The following is a 22,321-nucleotide window of genomic DNA, read 5'->3' as shown; positions in this document are numbered from 1 at the left end:
GTTTATCTTGTCTTTGTCCAAATGTTGCCTGATGTCTCACATCCTCCTGTGTGTGCCTGCGTGGCCTTTACAAATAAAGTATCAACCACCCCAAAGCAGGGATCTGGGGCAGCTTGGTGGACCTGCTTATCCCCTCCAGGCCTTGTGAGGGATTCTGGAGGCCCTCCCGACTAAACACATTTCTCGATCCAGACGTTCTTGGTGCCTGAAATTGCTACTATTAGAGCACTTTAGCTGGCTAATGGCAAAGAAAGCTCCTATTAGAATGTTTGTTTAAGGATACCGAACCATTTTCAGCCATTAGCACCCTCTCCTGAATTAGTATATCATATAAGCTAGTCAGTCACCTAGAAAAGCTTTGGAGAAATGGGACTCTCGATTAGGGAGGCTCTGCAGTTTTCGAAAAGAAAACACCAGTTCTATAGCTTCTATCAGGTCAAGCCTTACCCTCAGCCTCCTTTCAAAAGCTGCAATGTTGCCTTTGTTCTGCTCCTTCCGCTGCCGCCACTCGATGAGGTTGGCGTTGTGTTCTCCGGGCAGTGAGATGTTGCATTTGCCCAGGGTGGGGTTGACCGCCCCAGCCAGGATGTGGGGCTCTGAGCTGAGGCTGATCTCCATCCCGCTGGCAAAGGTGACACGCAGGGAGCCATCTGGACTCACCCGATAGGTACTTTGGGTATTTTCTGCAGACAGAGGGGCAAAGGAGGAAGAGGCGGAAGAAAGGGAAGCACAGAAGCAGAGGAGAGACAAGTTTAGCTTTAGGAGGCAAGTTTGGGAAAGGATGAGCAGGTGGGGTGCCATGGACCTAACTGCCTTCTGGGCTAGACAACCACTCTGACAGGCCAACGCACTCTCTGTCCATTTGGGTCTCATTTTCACAGCTGCCCTGTCTTGTTTCTTGGATAAAAGACTCCTGTGTAATACTGCAGGCTGTTTTCGTTTTTAAAAACTTTCTCATTTTTAAAGAATTCCCTCACAAACTCCCTTTCTGACTTGGTGGACTGGCCTCCTGCATTTGATGTGCTGGAGCTAGAATGAACAGAGTATGAAGTTGAACTCGGCAACCTCACTGCCTAGGGACACCAGCACCATTGCTAGACTGCACAAAATGCTACGCTGACAAAGGTCGCCACTGATCCTTTTAGAGTGGCTCTGACGTTGGACAGTTCTGTGTCTGGCCCCACAGCCTAACAATAGAAAGAGTACTTAATGACTGGGCAGAGAGAAAACAATTTCTGTGTCCACTTCCCTCAGCTTCCAAGACATTCTTTCCAAATCCATCTTCCTTCCTGCCTGCCTTCCTGTTTACTTCTCTCTCTCTCTTTCCGTCTCTCCTTCCTTCCCTCCTTTTCTCCTTCCTTCTCTCCCTTCCGTTCTCTTACTTTCCTCTCTGAACAGAATGAGCTTTTAATTCTCTCATTTCCCTTATATTCCTGCTTGATGTTGTATCCTCATTCATCCTTTTTATCACCCATGTCAGCGTTCCTCTAGAATGCTAATCTCAGAGGGGACACAGCCTTCATTTCTTTAATATAACCCAATCAGAGCTTAAAGAGCTTTACAAACAGCTGGGTGTTGGGAAATGACTTGAGGGAAGAGTAGATTTGGCAGGGATTTAACTTCATAACGCCCGCAGGGATGTGGCCCAATGTTGCTATATGAACTCTGTGAAAGGTGTGACTTTGTCTGGGTTTCAGCCTCCATAGCTGGAATATGGGGAGAAGTCATCTTTTCAGCCTAAAGTGAATTCTAGTCATTAACGGTGTGCAGAGGTTTGATGGGAGAAGTAAGAGAGATGCTACTATTAGAGTCAGGTGGAGTTGGAAATATTCTTACCTTGTTTTAAAATATATATGGTACTAGTTGCTGTCAAATTGGTTGACATGAGGACATTTTCACGGTTGGAAGTATCTAGCTCCACTTTTGTCAGCTTCTCCAGGTCACTGTGGAAGCTGCTGACCTCTCCAGTGGGGAATGTTGCATTGGTCAGATGCCCCTCGGGGTCATACCTGAGGAATGTAACCAATCCCAACGTTGAAGCCGCTTGGCAGTGATAACAGGCCTTTGCAAAATAAAAATCACTTGGCAGCTAATACAGTTTAACTTTGAGTGATAACAAGTATTATTAACCTTGTTTAATAAGAAGAAAAAGGTCAGAGAGATGATTAATCAAACGAAGGTATTTTTGCAGCTTCTGAATTCTTGATGATTTCCTTGAGCTGTGCTGTTTTAAAGAAAAAATATATATCTGGTAATGAATCACTAGGGTGGAAATCTGATTTATGAATCATGTCCTGCTGTGTGCAATGTTGCAGGGAGCCCTCCGTTTGCAATTTGGGTGGATCCCATCAGATGTGATGGGTCACAAGAACCAGCAGAGGGTGCTGTTGGCCAAGGAAAAGGAGGCACAAATGTTCCCCCACCCTACCCCAAGCCTGAGACGGCCAATAAACTGATTTTGCATTGTGATAGGAAAATTATATTTGCTGCTGTTTAAGTTGCCAAATTTGAAATGAATGAATCATTCTTCCAACAAAATGAACGAGCACAGAAGATAATGGAAACATGTTCATTAAAACATTCTGGAGCCCCCTGATCTCAGTGTCAGTTAATTTTTTTATCTTTTTATAGTATAGTACATAATGTATTGTAATTTGCCTGTATGAGTAAGAGAGCAAAAAAAATAATTACCTGAGATAATAGGCAATAACCTATATTTAGAAATATAGTCTAGTGAGTTTACTTTTTAAAAAAAATCAGAATTGTTGGCAATCTCACTGTCCTCCAAATGGAAACTGCTTCCCTGAAGGCTTTTGATGTGGAGCTGTTCTTTTATTGCCAATAGAACCATGAAAAATAAACACTTCATTAAAAGTAAAGACATGCACTTGGAAACCCATTACTGTTTTCTTTTCAAGTTGCAAATTACAAAATATTCAAGTACTTTTATTTGCTTTTAAAATGTTAAACAATTATACTCTTTTTACCCAAAGCGAGCAGGATACAGTCTGGACACAATGGTGGAGTCTGGCCTTACTGCCTCCTCCCTCCAAAATTATGCAAAATGGCCTACTGATTCAGTGTTACTCCACTACGCTTTAAAGAACTCAGCCTGGATAGTTGCTGAAATTTTAAAACTTAGAGCAGCCTTTGGTAGGCTTGGGAAAAGAGGCTAGACATTATTTTATAGGCTAAAACTGAACTTGAGGTTATACATAATGCCATCTCAAGTTCAGTTCTGTGTGTACATGAGTGTGTGTGTGTGCACACACATGCTATCAGTTAAAACAGTCAGGCATACAAATAAAAATAATCAAATAGGTCATTTGACATCATAGATATGGCAAGCCCTAGTTGTTTAATTGGATGCACCCTTTGTTTAAATGGATTTCAGTCAAAATAGGTATTGGCATGTTGCTGCTATGCTGCTAAGGCCTCTTTATCAAGGAAAGGCCGAACGGTGCTATTCACGCCTGGGGTTAATGGCAAAATCCTCCCCCCGGGTCTCTGTGGCTGCAAGAAGCAGACCCCTGATGAGAAAGGGGCATAGAAAGGCCTAAATGCCTAACACAGCCCCGACTTTGTCTGCCTGGTCTGCCTTCCAGGAGAGGAGAACAATATCCAGTTTTGATTCTTGCAAGGTACCAACCTGCTTTTCCCTGTAGGGGAGGAGCTTCCAGGCAGATAGAAAGAAGTTGCTGCAGGCCCTCTCATTAGGGAGACTGTGACCCCACAGCCTGGATTACACAGGCAGTTCCTCTCAGTCTCACATCCACCAACAGCAACTCTGCCTCATGGGTTTCCCTTTCCTGATTTCTAAAGGGTTTCCTCAGCACTTGGCAAGGTCACTCCTCATTATTCCTCCAGGAAATCTGACCTAAGATACTACGCATGCAGCTTTCCAACGGGCTTTCCAGCTCAGGGCAGTTTCCTCCTTTCCCAGTCACACAGCCCCTTGTCTTAAAGCAAGATTTCATCGAAAGGTGACGGCAGTGGCTGTGCCCATTTCTCAGGGCAAGATGATAAGATTAGATGCTAACTGAGCCACCCATGAGCAGAGGTACGAGGGCCAAAAATCTGAACGAACCTCAGCAGTGGCCTGTGGTGTAATTCCCTGGATAGATGTAGCTGGGAGGCTGCTGCCTGGTCCTTTTCTGGTGAAAGGCAATGGGGTGGGGATAAGATAGCCAGAAAGTTGTATCGTCTGATGTCCTTCCTGTGGCTGGAGAAGCCTCCTTATTTGAAAGTGTACATTTGACTTTATCATAAACGAAGTACTCTACCTTGAGGGCGTTATGCTAAGTGAAATAAGTCAGAAAGAGTAAGACGAATACTGTATGATCTCACTTCTGTGTGGAATTTAAAAAAACCAAAATCAAAAAATCTGAACACACAAGGCTCATAAAAAAGAGATCAGATTTGTGGTTGCCAGAGGCGGGGGGTGGGTAGAGGAATGGGATAGAGGTGGTCAAAAGGTAGAAACTTCCAGTCATAAGATAAATAAGTACTGGGGATGCGATGTACACCATGACAATAGTTAACTGCTGTGTGGTATGTATGAAAGTTGCTAAGAAAGTAAATCCTAAAAGTTCCCATTAGAAGGAAAACAGTATTTTTCTTCGTCTTCTTTGTATCCATATGAGATGATGGATGTTCATTAAACTTACTGTGGTCATCATTTTGCAATATAGATAAGGTAAGTCATTATGCTGCATGCCTTGGACTTATATAGTGCTGTATGTCAATTACATCTTAGTAAAAGAGAAGGGAAAAAACCCCCCCACAACAAAGCACTCTACCCCACAACATACTCACCCACCCTAATTCTGCTAGTCACAGTCAAAACAACGGCCTTTGGTGGTATCTACAGTGTGGTGCCTCTCCTGGGCTCAGTCATTTATATGGCCCTTGGTCAAAACCTATAGGCCCAAGTCTCTTCTGTGGGGTCACTTCCAAAGGAAGAGCAACAGACAGATCCCACAACTTTCGAAAGATTGCTCCAAAGTGGATAAGAAATAAAGGAAGCCTTTGATTTCCTATGGCTTGCTTGAGGTTTTTTTTTTTTTCCCCCTCCATCACAGGGGACTGCATGTTTCCAGACTGAATGTCAAAGAAACAAGTTTAATCAAAATCTCTTATGCTGTGGGTTTCCCTTTGGTGCCTGCATCCTTTGGTGCAGAGAGCACAAGCCAATATACTGCAACCGATCCCCTCAGGCCATAACAGGGTCGTAACTTCCTCCTCCCCACCCCCACGCCCCCTCCCTACCCTGGGCTGGGAGTAGCACTCGCTTAACCAGGCCTGCACATTCTGGTTGGTGGACTGTGTGATCTGGCATTGACTGTTGCCTGCGGAGTCATAAGCAGTGAGTTTGGTGAGAGGAAGAGGTGCCATCACCTTGTCCCTTCTGGTCCTGGTTTTACAGGTTACACTGCGCACGCGCGCACGCGTGTCCCCGTGGAGCAAAGGAAACATTTGTAAAGGAAATTCAGAATTCATTCCTGTCCTTGGGGAACATATAGTTTATATTAGAGGAGATGATATTTACACATTATTAAAAATATATTTGGTCTGATATTTTCTCATAAGGGATAGCCTGCCCTTTCCCTTGAGGACAATTTAAGCCAGAGTTAAACCATGCAGAGTGAAAACTAGAAGCTCCTCCATCTTTGTTTGTAAGAAAATATTGAAGACTATAGAAGAAAAATTCATTACTTTTTTTTTTTAAAGGAAATAGACCCTCTTTACCCTCTCATGCCAGAAACCTGACCCACTTAATAAGCATTCTTTAGGAAATACTTGATTCCCCTTTCTCCACCAGTAACTTCATTTGGCTTCCTATGATGCAGCCCAAGTCCTGAATGCCCTTCTATCTTCACTTGTCCTTCATTCAATAAATATCAGTCTTGTGCTCGGTACCGGGGACATTGTGGTGAATGAAATTCAAAGTCTAGTGCGGTTGATAAGATATGCACACAAATCGCTCTGATGCCAGAATATTGCCCCACACTTCTGCAAACAAGGAGCTGCAGAAGCTCAGAGGACGCATAAGTCATTTCCAGGCAGGCTGAGCAAGAAGAGAAGGAAGACAAGGAGGTGGTATTTGAATCCTGGAAGGTAGCTGGAGATCAATCCCTTGATAGGTAGAGACTGGGGAGGGGAGGAAGGCACTCCAAAGGCAGGCACACTGGTGGCTGGGATGATCATTGAGGGAAGCTGGATGCTGGAACACAAGGGTCCTCTCGGAGGGGAGTGGGAGATGAGGCCGGAGAGGCACATGGGCAGCAGAGCACAGAGAAACTGGGGTGCCAGGCTCTGGAGGAAAGCATGCAGTCAGTAGACCATGGAGAGACATAGGAAACTCTTCAGGGGGAGAACAGTTTGATTCAAGCAGTGCTTTGGTGGCAGTGAATCTCGGAAGAGGAGTTATGGAGCAGGGAAGGCTATGTTGGGAGGCTAACGCCTCGGCTGTGTGAGAGAAGATGGTGGCCTCTTGCCTTTATGAAGTGCATTGCGATTGCCTGTCATTGGGACCAGTCTTCCTTCCTAGGTTGTAAACTCTTGCATCTTTAGAGAGAGGGCACAGTGTCTCATTCACCTCTGCATTTTCGCTGTGTGGCACAGAGCAGACTCTCACTGCATATACTTGTTGAATGAGAGAAACGGGATTTGCCAGTGGAAATGGGAAGGAAGGGGTGGACACGAGAGTCAGCGTGGTGAGAGGACAGACGGAGCCATCCCAGGTGGTGTGGAGGCTCAGCTTACACAGACGTCCTGTGAGGTGCAGCTTATCTTCCCGGCTGGGCTCTGAAAGCTTGTTCAGCCAGCAGCCTCTCTTCCTTCTGTTCCGCCCCTTTCTCTTTGGAAGTTCTTTCTCCCCAGCATGACCCGCGACAGTTCTCTCTGCCCATTCCTGAGCCTTATCAAGGGCATAAAGCTCAACGGGAGGGGACTGAGCAAAGGTGTCCAGTCTGTCTTTGCAGTCCGAAGGAACTGTTGGCAATTCTACATTCTTCTTGCTTAAATGAAATCCTCTGCCTGCCCGAAGGCAGGGGGCCAGACCACGTGGTGCCTTAGTTCTCTCCCTACTCTGAGATTCTGGAAAGCACTGGAAACACTTCGATGTGTTTGGACTGACTATTCACTTACATAATCAGTTCTGCATGGGAATCACATCTTCTGCTCAGGCAGATACCGCACCCAGAGACATGGCTTGTTTAGCTTGCCCCCCCTGCCCGCCCCACCCCTGCCCCCGTTCCACTAATCTTACCATGGAGGAGGGAGAATGTCCCGTTAGCCGTCTTCCATAGACTGAGCATTTGTAAAACAGCCTAGAAGGCACCCAGAGCTATTGTGAAGGCATTTCCTAGTTGTCAGCGAATGGCGCTTTTTTGCGGGGTGGGGGTGGGGAATATGTGAACCAAGTGCCCAGACAGAGAGAATACAGAAAACCAGGGATCAAGAGATCATGGAAATGCAGTCCCCTTTGAGTGGAGGGCTCCCACAAAGGTCAAGGGCCTGAGGAACTGTCAGCTCAGCCTGCACCAGCAGCTGTGACAAAGCTGACACTTTGGCCTCAGTCTGGGACCTTTTCAGTTGAGTGGAGCAGGAGTCTTTGCCAGGGAAATGCTTGCCAAACAAGCAAGGGCATCCCAGCTATTCTTGCAGCCTCTGGGGCAAAGAAAGCTAGCCTGCTGTGGGGGGTGCTGGGTCCCTCCCTCGGACCTCTGCTAGGGTAGGGTCATCGCAATTAGGAGTCCGCCAGCCCCTCGGGTCAGAACCCCTGCCTTGTTCCTAGTTCTGCCTTGACAGTTACCTCCTTGTTAGCCATTTCTCTGTGGTCAGCTTCTCCCCTGACACTCAGGACACTTAGGGGTGGTCAAGCATCAAGTACTAATACTTGAGGTGTGCAATTTTGATCCTGGTCCAAGTCAAATGGAATTATGAAAGCAATGAACTATTCAAACAACATCACACTACACAAGACAAGCCCACGTACTACCGTGGCACAAGATGCATTTTAAAATCCCACTTGGACTGTCCACACTGTTCAGGGTCACCTGTGTCATGTCTCCTCGCCGTCGCTGCAGGAAATCGAAAGTTTGAATGGATTACTGGCTTAGCTACCTCTATGCAGCAGTCTTCTATCCTGCCAACTTGTGCTTCTGTTTCTTTTTCTGTTTCTTGTCTCAGAACACAAATTTGATGGCCACCTTGGCAGAGGATTTGTTCCCCTTTGGCCACAGAAGGTAGTTTCTCTCTCACCTCGGAGTGATGCTTGAGTTCTTTTAGGAGGGCCTGGTAACCGTGGCCCAAGGCCACCTTCTACTGACCTCAGCATGGCTCTAACCCTGACTGGAAGAGTAGGTCCGATTCTGTGTTCCCCAGCTCCAGAACGACAAGGAAAAACTCGAGAGAGTGCTCAGAACCAGTTAAAGCATTGGAGGATAAAAGTGAAAGAAGTCAGAGTTTGTAGAGTAGTCTGCAGGAAGAATTATTTCCATTTTCAAGGTTGGGAAGTTGCTCGTTCTGATATGTACAGGCGAGAAAGGACAGGGACAGTGTTCCGTTGGGGACAGAATGCACTGCTTCAGGAGGAAGAGGAATCTTCTCCTCTCCACAGATGCTACTTGGTCAAGAGGGTTTCAGCATAATTCAGGCTGGAGTTGAGAATGTGGGAGAAGGTAGCAACGGATATCCAGCCTCCTCTTCTCTTTCCTGGCGCTCTCATGCTCCTCTTGTCCTGCTACTGCAGCAGAAATCTTCTAGCTCCCCAGACGTCCCATGGTCACTCTTGTAATCCCAAATCCTCTTCCTTTTTCTGGAAGGCAGTGGGGTAGTAGTGGAAAGAGCACTGGGCCAGAAGCTCAAAGACCCGACTCTAGACGCAGCTAACTAGCAACGTGAATGGGCAGATCACTCCCCGACTCTGGGCCTCTGTTTCCTTGTTCGTAAAATGACCTCTGACGTCTCTTTGTGGCCATAAAATTCCACGATGACCCCCACGTGAATGCCTGTGTTTCTCATCTCTTAATGCCTCCAGATTGGTTGCCCAACAACACTGATGTTAGAGCTACCTTTTTACTCACTGCCAGACGAGTCCTGGTAACAGGCCTGGGCTCCACTGACTGTAATTATCTGCCGGGCTCACAAACTGTCCGACTACAGCATTTTCTTCTCTATCTGGCATCATCAATTGTCCCCTCTGTATTGGATCATTTTCATCAGCATATAAATATACCGTTATTTCTCTCATTTTAAAAACCTCCTTCTGTTTGCTCCTCGTTACAGTAATGCCCCTCAGAAGAGTTCTCTACTCGTTGTCTCCAAACTTTCTCCTCCCAGTTGTTTCTTTTTATTATTATTATTATTATTGAAATATAATTAACATAGTATAAAAGTCACCGTTTAAAAGTACACAGTACACAATTCAGTGGCTTTCAGTCCATTCACAACACGTGCAGCCATCAGCACCATTTCTAGAACATTTCCATTACCCCCAAAATAAACCCTGTACTCATTAGCAGTCACTCCCCATTCACTCCTCTCCCTAGTTCTTGGCAACCACTAAGCTACTTTGTCTCTATGAACTTGCCCTTTCTGGACATCTCATACAAATGGAACTGTATAACGTTTGTCTTTTGTGTCTGGCCTCTTTCAGTTAGCATAATGTCTTTGAGGTTCATCTACGCTGTAGCATGTACCAGAATTTCATTCCTTTTCATGGATTGAATAATATCACATGGTATAGATGTACCAGATTTTGTTTGGTTATTCGTGACTTGATGGACACAGTTCTTTATACTTCTTGGCTATTATGAATAACACTGCTATGAACACGTGTGTACCCATTCTCTTTTTTTAAAAAAATTTTTTTCGTTCTTAGTTTTTTTTAATTTGAATTTATTTATTTATTTATTTATTTTTATTTATTTATTTTTATTTATGCCTGTGTTGGGTCTTCGTTGCTCTGTGCAGGTTTTCTCTAGTTGTGGTGAGCGGGGGGCTACTCTTCATTGTGGTGCACGGGCTTCTCATTGCGGTGGCTTCTCTTGTTGTGGAGCACGGGCTCTAGGCTTGTGGGCTTCAGTAGTTGCAGCACACGGGCTCAGTGGTTGTGGCTCTTGGGCTCCAGAGCACAGGCTCGGTAGTTGTGGTGCACGGGCTTAGTTGCTCCATGGCATGTGGGATCTTCCTAGACCAGGGATTGAACCAGTGTCTCCTGGACTGGCAGGCAGATTCTTAACCACTGTGCCACCAGCGAAGTCCCTATCCATTCTCTCTTAAACCTGCTCTGCCAAAGCTTTTGTCCCCCACTACCCACAGCACCTGCGCTTGTCAACGTAAACAATGACCTCTATAGTGCTGGATGGAATGGTCAATTCTCAGTGCTTATCTTACTTAACTTCTCAGGAGTATTTGACAGGGCTGATCACTCCTTCCTCCTTGAGCCACTTGTTTTACTTTGCTTCCAGGACGTCCCACTCTCCGGGTTTTCTTCCTACTTCACTGGACTTTCTTTCTCAGTCTCTTTTGCTGGTTGTTCTTCACATCCTCAACTCAGTGTTGGGTGCTCCAGGTTGTCATCAGATCTCTCTTCTTCCTTGACTACACTCACTTTTCCATGAAGATCTCATGGCTTTAAATACAATCAAAACATTGGTGGAAGCCAAATTTGGATCTCCAAATTTCAAGCCTCCAGTCCGTCCCCTCAATTCCAGACTCTTATATCCAACTGCCGACTTGACATTTTCCCTTGGATGTCTAAACTGATCATATCCAACCCTGAACTCCCACCCAGCATCATGTACTCCCTGCCTGCTCTTCCCCATCCTGGTAAATGGAAAGTCTAACACCTACTTGCTCAGGCCCAAAACTTTGGAGTTATTTCTGATCCTTTTTTCTCCCATACCCCACATCCCATCTGTCAGTCCTGATAACTCTATGTCAAAATATATTTACAATATTACGACTCACTGCCCTCACTCCCTGGTCTAAGTCCCCATTTTGCCTGGATCATGGCAAAAGCCCCCTGCCTCCATTAGGTTCCTCTGCTTCCACCATACAGTCTGTTTTCAATACAGAGCGACTCTTTAAAAATGTAAAGCAGATTACGTTACTCCTTTGCTTGAAGCTCTCCAATGGTTCCACCTTTTACTCAGAGTCAAAGTCTTTACAGAGGCCTGTAAAGCCCTATGTAAAGTGGCCCTGGCCACGTCGTTAATTCTGTCTCCCTACTACACTTGCTAACTCCACTGCAGTTACAGTGGCTGCTTTACTATTCCTTGAACATGCCAGATTTGTTCCTGCTGCAGGGCCTTTGCACTTGCTGTTCACCCTGCTTGCAATGTTTTCCCCCTTCCTCCCCGCAGATACCCATATGGCTCACTCCCTCACCTCCTACAGGCATTTACTCAAATGTCACCTTTTTAACGAGGCCTTCCCTGACCACCCAACCTGAAATAAAAACCCCTTCTGCCCCCAAATCTTGATTCCCCTGTGCCTGTATTATTTCCTCCATAGAACTTATCACCATCTGAAGTTCAGTACATTTTACTTGTCTGCTTCCAGAACAATGTAAGTGCTATGAAGGTAGGGATCTGTATCTGTCTTGTTTACGGCTGTATCCCCAGCACCAGAACACTGCCAGGCATATACTAGGTGCTCAGCAAATGTTTGCTGAATAAGTAAATGAATGGTTAAGCTGGTTACTTTGTGTTTTTTTTTCCCTCTAGTTTTACTGAGGTACAACTGACAAATAAAATTGCACGTATTTCAAGTGTACAATGTGATGATTGGTAAATAAGTGAACGGTTGAACTGGTTATGATTTTGAAAACTAGTTAGTAATTCTGCCATTTCTTGTTGCTTAACTGCATTTAACCATTAGCTTTCCAAATAGTTGTTTGTCTAATTTCAGCTGCAGTGTGATCTTGCATGAATTTATTTTAAAAAGATATTCTCATTAGAACTTTTATCTTTCTTAAGGGTAGTATATTTCAAAATATGGGCTCTTGAGTCAGACTGTTGGAGTTTGAATCCTGCACATCTCTGTGAATCAGGACAAGTTCACCATTCTGGGCCTCAGTTTCCTCATCCATAAAATAGGCATACCAGGAGCACATATCCCATGTTGTTATTTTGGGGATCAAACAAAATAATTTATGTAAATCACCTAGCCAAGGATCTGGCACATAGTAAAGCCTCAGTGAACAGCAGCTTTTTTTTTACTCTTATTAAGATGTAAGAGGAACTTTTCAAGAAACAGAGGAAGACCTGCAGCAGAAACAACTGAATACATTTTTCTCAGTGAAACCAAAACAGCTGTCCAGCTCTTTTGTATAAGTGGCGTTTCTTTGGGAAATGATCCAAAACTTGAAGGCCAATTGTTTTGTCCCTTTCCTCAGGAGGCTTTTGTGGGACCTATTCTCTTCATACTCCCTACATCTTCACGGAAGAGTCACACCTGGAACTCCTCGTATTTAATATCTCTGCTTCTCACATTCCTCAACTTGAATGCCATTTCAGGTCTGGGTTCAGCTGCACGGATTACCTTCACTCTGTAAATTGGTTAAAAATTCAGCGATTCCCTTCTTGGGGAAGATGCTTGCCAAGTACTCGCAAACTCGCTTTCTGAATAGGTTGACTTGCAAACAAGGTTGTCCAGCCTTAAAAGGCAAGGACAATGGTCTCTATTTCCATGTCAGGACATCTCCTAGTAGCCTGCCGTCAGACACACCTTCTGTTCATTCTCAGTGAAACAAAGTTATCACAGATCCGTCTGCAAATACTCAAATGTGCTAGAGTCTTTGCCTTGTGCAGGGAAATGGGGGCAGGGGGTGGGGGTGGGGGGAGCACAAGCCTGTACTGGAGCTTTTGACTCCACATTTCCCAGAAGCAGCCAGTGGAGTGCAGCCTCTCCTGTTTCAGCATTTGCCCCGATTCGTTTCATACTCGCTTTTACCGTCTACTATTCCTACCTCCCACAGCAACTTACACTGAGTTGGGCTGGGCTGGCCTGGGCACACATTCATTCATTCATTCATTAAACCCCACAGGGATCAACAGATACTAGTTAAACTACACTGCTTCTTTGCTACTTTAGAACTATTTTCTAGTTTTGTTATTTAAATGCAATTTTCCCTTGTTTTCCCAGCTATGCTGTAACTTTCTCGAGTACACGGACTTCCACCTCATTCTTGTCTCCTGCAGCGCCACGCTTGATTCTTCCTTCAGCCTATGTTTTTGTTATTGTGCTCTGCAGAAGTGCTCTGGAGAAATGGGTTCAAACCCTAGGAGTTGGGTAAAATTTTCTCTTTGACTTTTTTTTTTTAAATGGTGGTTGTTAGGAGAAAATAGCATGCAACACCCAGCAATTACTAGGTCATTTTCCCACTGTAATACAATTTCAAATAAAAACCTAGCAAAGCCCATGTTGAGAATTAGAAACTTACTCATAAACGGTTGTCCATCCATTTTCGTTACTTTTGGTAGCCAGAAGTCCCGTGTTTCCTGGATAGGTCATCAAGGCCAGATTGTAGCCTTGGGCTGACACTCTTTTCAGGACTCCGTTGCTGCTTATGGTCAGCCAGTACACCTGCCCGCCGGGCACCACAAGCCAGAGGGGCATGCCGCTGGCGTCACGGCGAATATGCACAGAATTGCCATTGTTGCTGGTAATCGCACCCAAGTCGCCTTCGGCGTTGTAGGTGAAATTATACACATAGTCCCTCGTTATCAAGTTCAAGGTGTGCAGGTGGGTTCCATTGACGGTGAACTGGTAGAGTTCCTGATCAGCAGGTGAGGCAATCTCATAAAGGTTCATGTCATTCAAGTGGGCTTGGTTCCTGCTTATGGTACGAATTCGAACATTGCCAAGGTCTGCCACGTAGAGGGTACCATCAGGTGACACTGCTAAGGAGGAAGGGGCTTTCATCTTTGCATCTTTGGCATAGCCACCATCACCTGTGGGAGAAAGACCCTGATTTTAATAGTTGTCATAAGCATTTACACGAACATACCACATACAGAAATCTCTGTGCATCAAGAATCATTTTAAAGGGAACAATCAGTGACCCAACATTCTCCATATGCCCCGCTTGGATATTTGAAACCCATTATTCACAATTCTTGAGTCAGTACCACTGAAGATGAGCAGTGAGATGCAATTCTCTCAGTTCATACCAATTTTGTGAAATCTTCAACCCCGTTCCGTATCTATTATATTGCAAGATACAAAAACAGCGAATAATGACAGCCATCCCAAATCTGGCTGGAAATCCATGAGACTTATGCCTGCCCATGCTCACAGGATCTATCTCATGGCTTTCCAATCCTACTGTGCCCAGAGGACCTTTCTTCTGTTCACTCTCATTGTCACACTGTCAAAGTACACTGTCTGTAAGTGTGACAATGATGCAGAACATCAAATTTGATAACTGGAATAAACATTCCAGTTTTGCTTTCAAAGAAAGATATTAATTAGCAAAATAACTATAAAACTAATCGTCCAGGAAAACATTGGAAATATCGATCAAAAGTCATATCAACCAAGTTGCTTACTCTTGAGTCCTCTGTCCCAAGGAAAAGAAAAGATTAAAAGAACCATTTGGGCCTGGATGATCAATTTAATAGGGCTGCATGTAGCATGGAGGGATGCCCGTGTCCCAGCAATAAATGAATCTATTGACATTTACAGGACTGTTTACTATCTGGAATATCCACTTTGTGTTTGGGGAAAAGGCTCTTTTTTCCCCCTATTTCAATTGAATGTAAAGGGCACTATTGGTTATGGAGAAAATTGGGGATTAAAAAAAACAACGTAAGCAGCAGACTGATGTCCTGAGAACCCTCCATTGTGGGATTTTATTTTGCCCTTGTATCCCGAAAGCACTCTGCTCCTAGTCCCTTCGGGTTTCAAATAGCACACACTGTTAATCTGGAAACGAGTCACTGAGTGGAAGTAATTTTTTCCTTAACTAAATCAGTAAATGTAGGTTTTACCTAGCTTCCCTTTCTCTAAAGTACAAATAATATCATGATCTTACATTTGTATAGTGGTCTTAACTTCTTAGAGTACCAAAACTTTTATTATACTAGTTTATCTTCGAAACAGCAAGGTGATGTAACCAGACATGGGACCTCTCTATTTAGCAGATGAAGTGAGTCATGAGGAGGTTTTATGGCTTTCCTAGGGTCACTCAGCGAGTCAGCTGCAGAACAAGGACCAGATACTAAGCTGTCTGACCCTCAATCCATTGCTTTCTCCACTGCCTCAATCCAATGTTTACAAGTGATACTTTTGTTCTTTTTTTTGACTTTTCTGATGCACATTTTTCTTTTGCAAACAGAGCAGGGGAGCTGGTGAATTGCTAAAAAGGTCATACCTGAAAAACAGTCACAGTTGGGATCAATTTTGCAGTCACAGTCAGTGGGGGCACCAGCCATGATGGAGATCTCCCCGTTGGAGGTAACTTGCTGAATGCGGTTTACTTTCCTCTCGTCTGTTTCAGCTATGAAGAGCAGCCCGCTGTGGGAGACACTGATGGCCCTTGCCGACTCCAGAGTGGAGTGAATTGCTACCTTGCTGACCAAGAAATGATCGATGCCTGGCACCTGGCAGTGAATGGGGCGCCCTGCAATGATCCGCACTCGCCTGTTCTCAGAAATTTGCAGCACAATGTTGTTATCCAAGACATACAATGAATTGTCCAAGGGATTGACTGCAAGGTCTGTTGGCCACTCTAATCGCACCTGCAAAAAGAACAGAACACACACCATTAGGTTACAATCTCTTTCCGGGGCAGCTTTACCTTGAAAGAAAAACTAGCTTATTGGCTCGCCATCCCCGTCTCATGAATTTCAGCAATATTGGTGTTATCTGGCAAAATCGGGAAGGACAGTTGATCAAAATGTTCTGGTAGACACATTTTCCGTTTATGCCATTTCCAACATAATGTCAATTATTTTCCCCTACAATTCCAGGAGGATCCCTTTCAGAGTGTGGTCTCTGGACCAACAGCAAGAGCATCACCTGAGAACTAGTTAGAAATGCAGCCTAGACCTATGGAATCAGAAACTCTGGGGTCGGAGCCCAACCAGCCATGTTCTAACAAGCCCTCCACGTGATTCTGAAGCACACTAAAGTTTGAGGACCACTGCTCTAGGGCTCGCATGTCACTATGAGATATAATGTCTCACTGCTCTGTAGATGCATGGAAGAGCAAAGTCAGAGGCATCTGGACAACAGAGTGCTAGAAAAACCTGACTTTACTCTATCAGCAACATTTTGGGAAAGGACCTTCCACTGGCATAGACCTAGCATCTGTCTTGTAGAATATGTGGGTACTCAGCTGGGGATTTGGAATCCTAAGTTGTAATGCACTGCTCACCTGGCTTGACCTGGTTCACTCCAGATCCTCCTTTCCTCAGCAAAGAAACAGGTTGCTTTGTTCTTTCATTGGATGTTTGCTGAATACGTTCTCTGTGCTAAGCCTTGCGCTAGGCTTTGGGGATTCGAAAGATCCCCAAAATGACATAGCCTCTGTCCTCAAATGACTCATGGTCTAGAAGAGCCCTTGGAGAGCCCTTAGGCGATTACTCTGCAGGTCATGAGAAGGAGGCAGCACAGACTGGGAGTCAGGAGGCAGGGTATTTCCAGAGAAGGTGGTACCTAAACAGGGTCTGCAATGACCAGTAGGAGAAGAATGTGGTGGAAATGGCAGGCAGCAGAGTTGAGGGCAATCCGCATGGAGGGGCAGCATGGGTGAAGTTTCAGAGATTAGAGACAGTACAACCCATCCAGTTACTACAAACAATTCAGTAAGGCTAATACTAATACAGGCTGAGTGATGGGAAAGGTGATCTGTGAGAATCAGCAGGTAGACAGTGGCTAGGTGTTATGGACTGGATTCTGCCGCCCTAAATTCACATGTTGAAGTTCTAACCTCTAATGTGACTATTTGGAGATGAGGCCTTTAAACAGGTAATAAAGGTTAAATGAGATCATAAGGGTGGGGCTCTCATGTCCCTATGAAAAGGAGAACGTGTATGCACAGAGAAAAGCCCATGTGAGGACAAAGTAAGAGGGTGGTCGTCTGCAAGCCAAGGAGACACCAAACCTGCCGACACCTTGATCTTGGACGTCCCGCCTCCAGAACTATGAGACTATCACTTTCTCTTGTTAAAGCCACCTAGTCTGCGGTGTTTTGTTGTGGTAGCCCCAGCAGACTAATACACCAGGTAATGGAGAGATGCACATGTCCAGCTTTAGTCTGATGGCTTCAAGTAGCATTGTGACATAGTCATATTTGGGTTCTAGAGGGATCACACTGTCTGCTGTTGAGACCATATTGGAGGAGGAGGTGAGATGGGAAACAGGCCACTAGTTAAGAGGTTCCTGCAGTGGGGACTTCCTAGGTGGTACAGTGGTTAAGAATCCACCTGCCAGTGCAGGGGACCCGGGTTCGATCCCTGCTCCAGGAAGATCCCACATGCTGTGGAGCAACTAAGCCCATGAGCCACAACTATTGAGCCTGTGTGCCGCAACTAGTGAAGCCTGAATGCCTAGAGCCTGTACTCTGCGACAAGAGAAGCCACCTCAATGAGGAGCCTGCACACCACATGAAGAGTAACCCCTACTCATTGCAACTAGAGAAAGCCCGTGTGCAGCAGCGAAGACCCAACGCAGCCAATAAATAAATAAATAAATTTATATTTAAAAAAAAAAGAGGTTCCTGCAGTGGTCCAAGTGAGGGATGATGGTGCCCTGAATTAAGCTGGCAACAGGGGGATTGAGAGAAGTAGATGAATTTGAGACACATTAAGGAGTTAGAAGCAAAAGGACTGGGTGTGTGTGTGTATGTGTGCGTGTGTGTGTGCGTGTGTGTGTGTGTGTGTATGTGTGTGGTGTGCCCTGTGCCAAGTTCTGTGCTGGGCACTGGGGACACACAGGCCAAGCAAACACAGATCTACTCTAGTTCCTTTCTTGACGACACAGGAGTCAGCCCAATGCCTACCTTGACATTTCCTCGACAGCTGCTGTTTATCACTGGGCACTTCTCAGAGAACTACGTTATGTGCACTCTCGACTCCACCACTCACTTATTCTGTACTTTATTTCTCTTCTCTTATGACTAGACAAAGGCAGAAGAGTCTGCCCCATTTCTGGCCAAGAGAGTAACAGTAATGTGGCTGCTATTCTTTTTTCTTTGAATGAAAACCCAAGGAAAGCTTTGTGTTTCTCATTGAATCTGAAAGTCTGAAAACAAGATACGGGCTGTCATGGCATTCTGAGGCCCGCTCTTTCCAGGTTGGAAGAGGCCTTCCACTCAGTAATGAAGTGGAAAAGGCCAGTCTGAGATAAAGCCCTCCCTCTAAGTCTGTCTCTTAATGGAGGGCAACTGGTGATGTTGTAAAGACAAAGGTTGTCTTTGACCTCCCTCTTGCACCACTTGGGGGTCTTTGCCCCCTGTCTCTGAGTGTCTGTCCCAGACACCCAGTGGCCTCAACCTGTCCCCCTGTCTCTATGTGCCCTCAGCCTTGACATAGGCTGGCCCTCTCTGGTCAGTACCATATGCCTCTGGGCAGCTAGGAATTTGAATGCTAATGGAGTATAAAGCTGAGCTTGTGTTATGCATGTTCTACAGAGCCTTTCAGACTGAGGCCATTGGATAAACATTAAACACCAGCCTTAACAGCTCCCAGAGCAGTTTGCTGTGATGTGTTCCTCAGCACGTCTGTCTGAGGCCCTTGCATGTCAGTGCCCTGCCACCGAGAGGGAGAGCAGGGAGATGGCGCGCCTGCGCTGTGGACACCTCCTCTGCCACGTGCCCCCAGTTCGGACCTCTATACACACCATCGGGCTGGTATAGAAGCTGTCTGTGTGCACTGGGCCTGTGGAGCACGGTCCCCCAGGAAATAAGCTGGGGCTGGCTGAAGAAGAGGAAATGAATTTATTTCAGCCCAACACTCCTATTTTGATCAAGTCTGAAGTCAGTGACCCAGAAAAAACAAAGCCGGCAGAAATGACGTTCTAATTATCCCCAGTCTGAGAGCTGAGGCCAGGGCAGAGGCCTGGGACGGCGCACACCTGGCAGGAGTCAGAGAAGGACACGTTTCGGACTCTGTTCTCTGCTGTAAAGGCTGACTCTGAGATAAAGGCTGGTAGTTAGAAGATGCGCTGTTAAATTCTCCAACTCGCCCAATCTGATTTAAGTCAACACTACTGGTGTCATGTTTATTAGGTTTAATATCGCCCCAAAAACACACCAACTATTGTGTCTGTTTGTTTTCTGTTCCATCAAATAAGTCACCCTCTGGCAGTTTCCTGTGACTAAAGTGGCCTTTGTGCTTCTGAGACACTTTCTGTACCAGCTACACAGAATCCCTTTAATTCCCACTTGGTTTGGCTGGGCGGCTTGTCTCCGAAATCTCCTCAGATGAAAGATGTGTGGCTACTTAGTAGTCTAGGGTCTGTCTTTTCAGAAACTGGACTTTTTCACCTCTCTTACATTGTTAGCTCCTTTTATATGCTTCCCTTGTTAAATACTCCCATTTCCAGGTAATTTTTCAAGGAACTAGTGCTTTTTACCAAGGCACTTCCATAACACACAACGTAACATATGGAATGGAGTCTTTGCGCTGATTCTGGCCGTTAGAATTAGCATCTGTTAGTTGCAGAGAGACTCCAGAATTATAGACGATTGAGGTGGGGCTAAGGTTAACCCATGAGGGCTGTTGGCATTTGCGCAAGTGCAGAGAAATAAACATTTCTTTTGGGGGTGGTGGGAGCAGACAGGCTGAAGGAACAGCAGTGAGGCTCTGGAATCTTTACGTAGTGACCTGGCCTGCAGGCAAACCATTTGGCCTAATTTGTGGTCGTTGTCCCACCTTGTAAAAATACATTAATTTGTTTGAAATGTCAAAATGTATTTAAGCTAAACTAGCATTAAAGGTCACTGGTGTAGCCGCCAGCCGGTGGAATATGCCCATCTCCCAACAACCCTCCCTGAGAAATAACCCAGAGCAGAAAGGAGCTCTTGCTGTGGATGTCAACCCTTGACAGCACCATGTCTTCCTCTGCTAATTGAAAATTTGCCTTGAAGGCACTTGGCTCTCAGGTCAGCCAGTCCCATGGTTGGTTTAAAGAGGCAGCTAATTTTGACCTAAGTAGTAGTTTATAAAGGAACAGAATCTTGTAGGGGAAAATCCATGTGTAATAGCAATGTCTAAATATGAGCCCTTGATTAGACTAAATTAGAAAATTCCTCAGTTATAAACTTTATCCCAGGGACTTCTCTGGGGCTGCAGTGGTTAAGAATCCGCCTGCCAATGCAGGGGACACGGGTTCGATCCTCGGCCCGGGAAGATCCCACATGCTGCGGAGCAACTAAGCCCGTGCGCCTCAACTACTGAGCCTACGCTCTAGAGCCTGTGAGCCACAACTATTGAGCCTGTGTGCCGCAACTACTGAAGCCTGCGCACCTAGAGCCCGTGCTCCGCAACAAGAGAAGCCACCGCACTGAGAAGCCTGTGCACTGCAACGAAGAGTAGCCTCGGCTCAACACAACTAGAGAGAAAGAAAAGCTCCTGCTCAGCAGCAAAGACCCAACGCAGCCAAACAAAACAAACCAAACAAAAAACCAAAACAAAACCAACAACAAAAATCCAACAAACAAAAAAACCCCCACTTTATCCCACACTATAGACACAGACCATAATTTGTAAACTGAGGCTCTCCCTAACAGTTTCAAGGCTGGTTCCTTCCCATACTAGTGTGTAACCCTTGGCAAGTGAGGTATCTTCTATGAGTCTGATTTCTTCACCTGCAATAAGGAAAAGAAGCTAATGATAGTCTAACTAGTTTTTAGAGATACTGCAGGGATTAATTGTGACAAGGATGTAAGGCACTGAGCCCAGTGCCTGGACAAAGCAAGGGACAGCAAATGGTATTAACATGAAAAATGGTTTCAAAGTCATAAACCTTTCATGCTAAAAGGAATCTAGTCCAGTTACCGTTCAGTACAGTTCCCTTCCAGTTCTGTTTCCCAGACTTCAGTTGTCCACATAACAGCTTCGTGAATTTTGCCTTAGCTGTCCACCAAGTGCACTATTATTGACTTGATATTTTTCTTTAAATTGACCTACTTTTAAAATATAAATAGGTGCTGCCCCTTCCTTTGAACTGGCCCTAATCAATAACATCTATAAAATTACAGGCCCACTCATCTGAGCCTTTAATAAAAGTAACTACTGTTTATTGAGTGCTTCCTACGTGTCAGGCTCTTTACATGCATTATTACTTTATATGCTTAGAGCCATCACTTGAGAAAGAAACTATCAATATCCCCATTTTCAGATGTCTGCTCTTCGCCTCTATGCCGTCTGATTCCTCACCTAGAAGAGTGGACACGTTTCTTCACGCTCTCCTCACCAAGTCTGGCCTCCCCTTTACACCTTGTTAGAATCAACCTAAAGCTTGATTTCAGCCTCTTTGCTGTTGTTGTTGTTGTTGAGAAGGGCAAAGCTTATTAGGAGTTGAGTGGTTTGTCTTTCTCTTTGTCATTTGTTATCTTTCAGTTCAATGCTTTGTGTGTCAGGCACTGTTATAAAAGTAAATAAAAAAGGTCCCTGCCCTTGATTAGTTCACGGTCAAGTGAGGGAAGGCAGATACAGAAACAGGTCATTTCAATATAACGTGGTTAAGTGCCGTGATAGACACATACCTAGGGTGACATGGGAACACAGGGGAGGAAGTTTGGGGCAAAACTCCTAGAAGAGAAATGTAAACTTAATCTTGAAGGATGAAGCAAAGGTACTGAGAAAAAGCGAGGTGGGAAGAGTGATCTCAGCAGAGGGAAAAGAATGAACAAACGCACAGAGGCACAAAACCATGTGGGAGGGGGAGCTCACCGCAGTCTGGGATTGCTGGGGCATAAGTAGGGTAGGTAGTGGTGGTAAATGAAGTTTCAGGGTTTGCCAGGGACTAATTTTAAGTCTCCCCACTGAGGCACTATTGTCATTTGGGGCCAAATAATTCTTTGTCGTGGCGCTGTCCTGGGCAGTATAAGATATTTAGCAGCGTCTCTGGCCTTCGTTCACTAAATGCAAGTTGGGTTGTGACAACCAAAAATGTCTCCAGACATTCCCAAATGTCCCCTGAGGGGAAAACTGTCCCTTGTTGAGAACCATTGCACTAAGTCATGAAGTGCTGTGTATGCTAAGGCCTTTAGACTTGATCTGCAGGCGTTGAGGAGTCAATGAAGATCTTTAAAGTTGGGGGTTCACATGGTCAGACTAGGGCTATAGAAAGATCACCTAGG

General features: G+C 45.2%; 1 protein-coding gene across 4 annotated transcripts in view; it reads right to left on the bottom strand.

Moving 5' to 3' along the window:
- Positions 1-22,321, bottom strand: part of TENM1 (teneurin transmembrane protein 1) — a 538,104-nt gene that overhangs the window by 23,914 nt on the left and 491,869 nt on the right. For all 4 annotated transcript variants that reach the window (XM_057718000.1, XM_057718002.1, XM_057718001.1 and 1 more), the window contains 4 exons: positions 15,386-15,752; positions 13,454-13,964; positions 1,837-2,009; positions 448-683 (listed from right to left, as the gene is read on the bottom strand). In XM_057718000.1, the coding sequence (XP_057573983.1) occupies positions 448-683; positions 1,837-2,009; positions 13,454-13,964; positions 15,386-15,752 (1,287 nt within the window). The remainder of the gene's footprint in view (positions 1-447; positions 684-1,836; positions 2,010-13,453; positions 13,965-15,385; positions 15,753-22,321) is intronic.

Source organism: Hippopotamus amphibius, chromosome X (assembly GCF_030028045.1).
Source record: "Hippopotamus amphibius kiboko isolate mHipAmp2 chromosome X, mHipAmp2.hap2, whole genome shotgun sequence".
NCBI classification, from domain to species: domain Eukaryota; kingdom Metazoa; phylum Chordata; class Mammalia; order Artiodactyla; family Hippopotamidae; genus Hippopotamus; species Hippopotamus amphibius.
The sequence above is the reverse complement of the archived record's forward strand: the minus strand, read 5'-3'. Positions and strand labels throughout refer to the sequence as shown.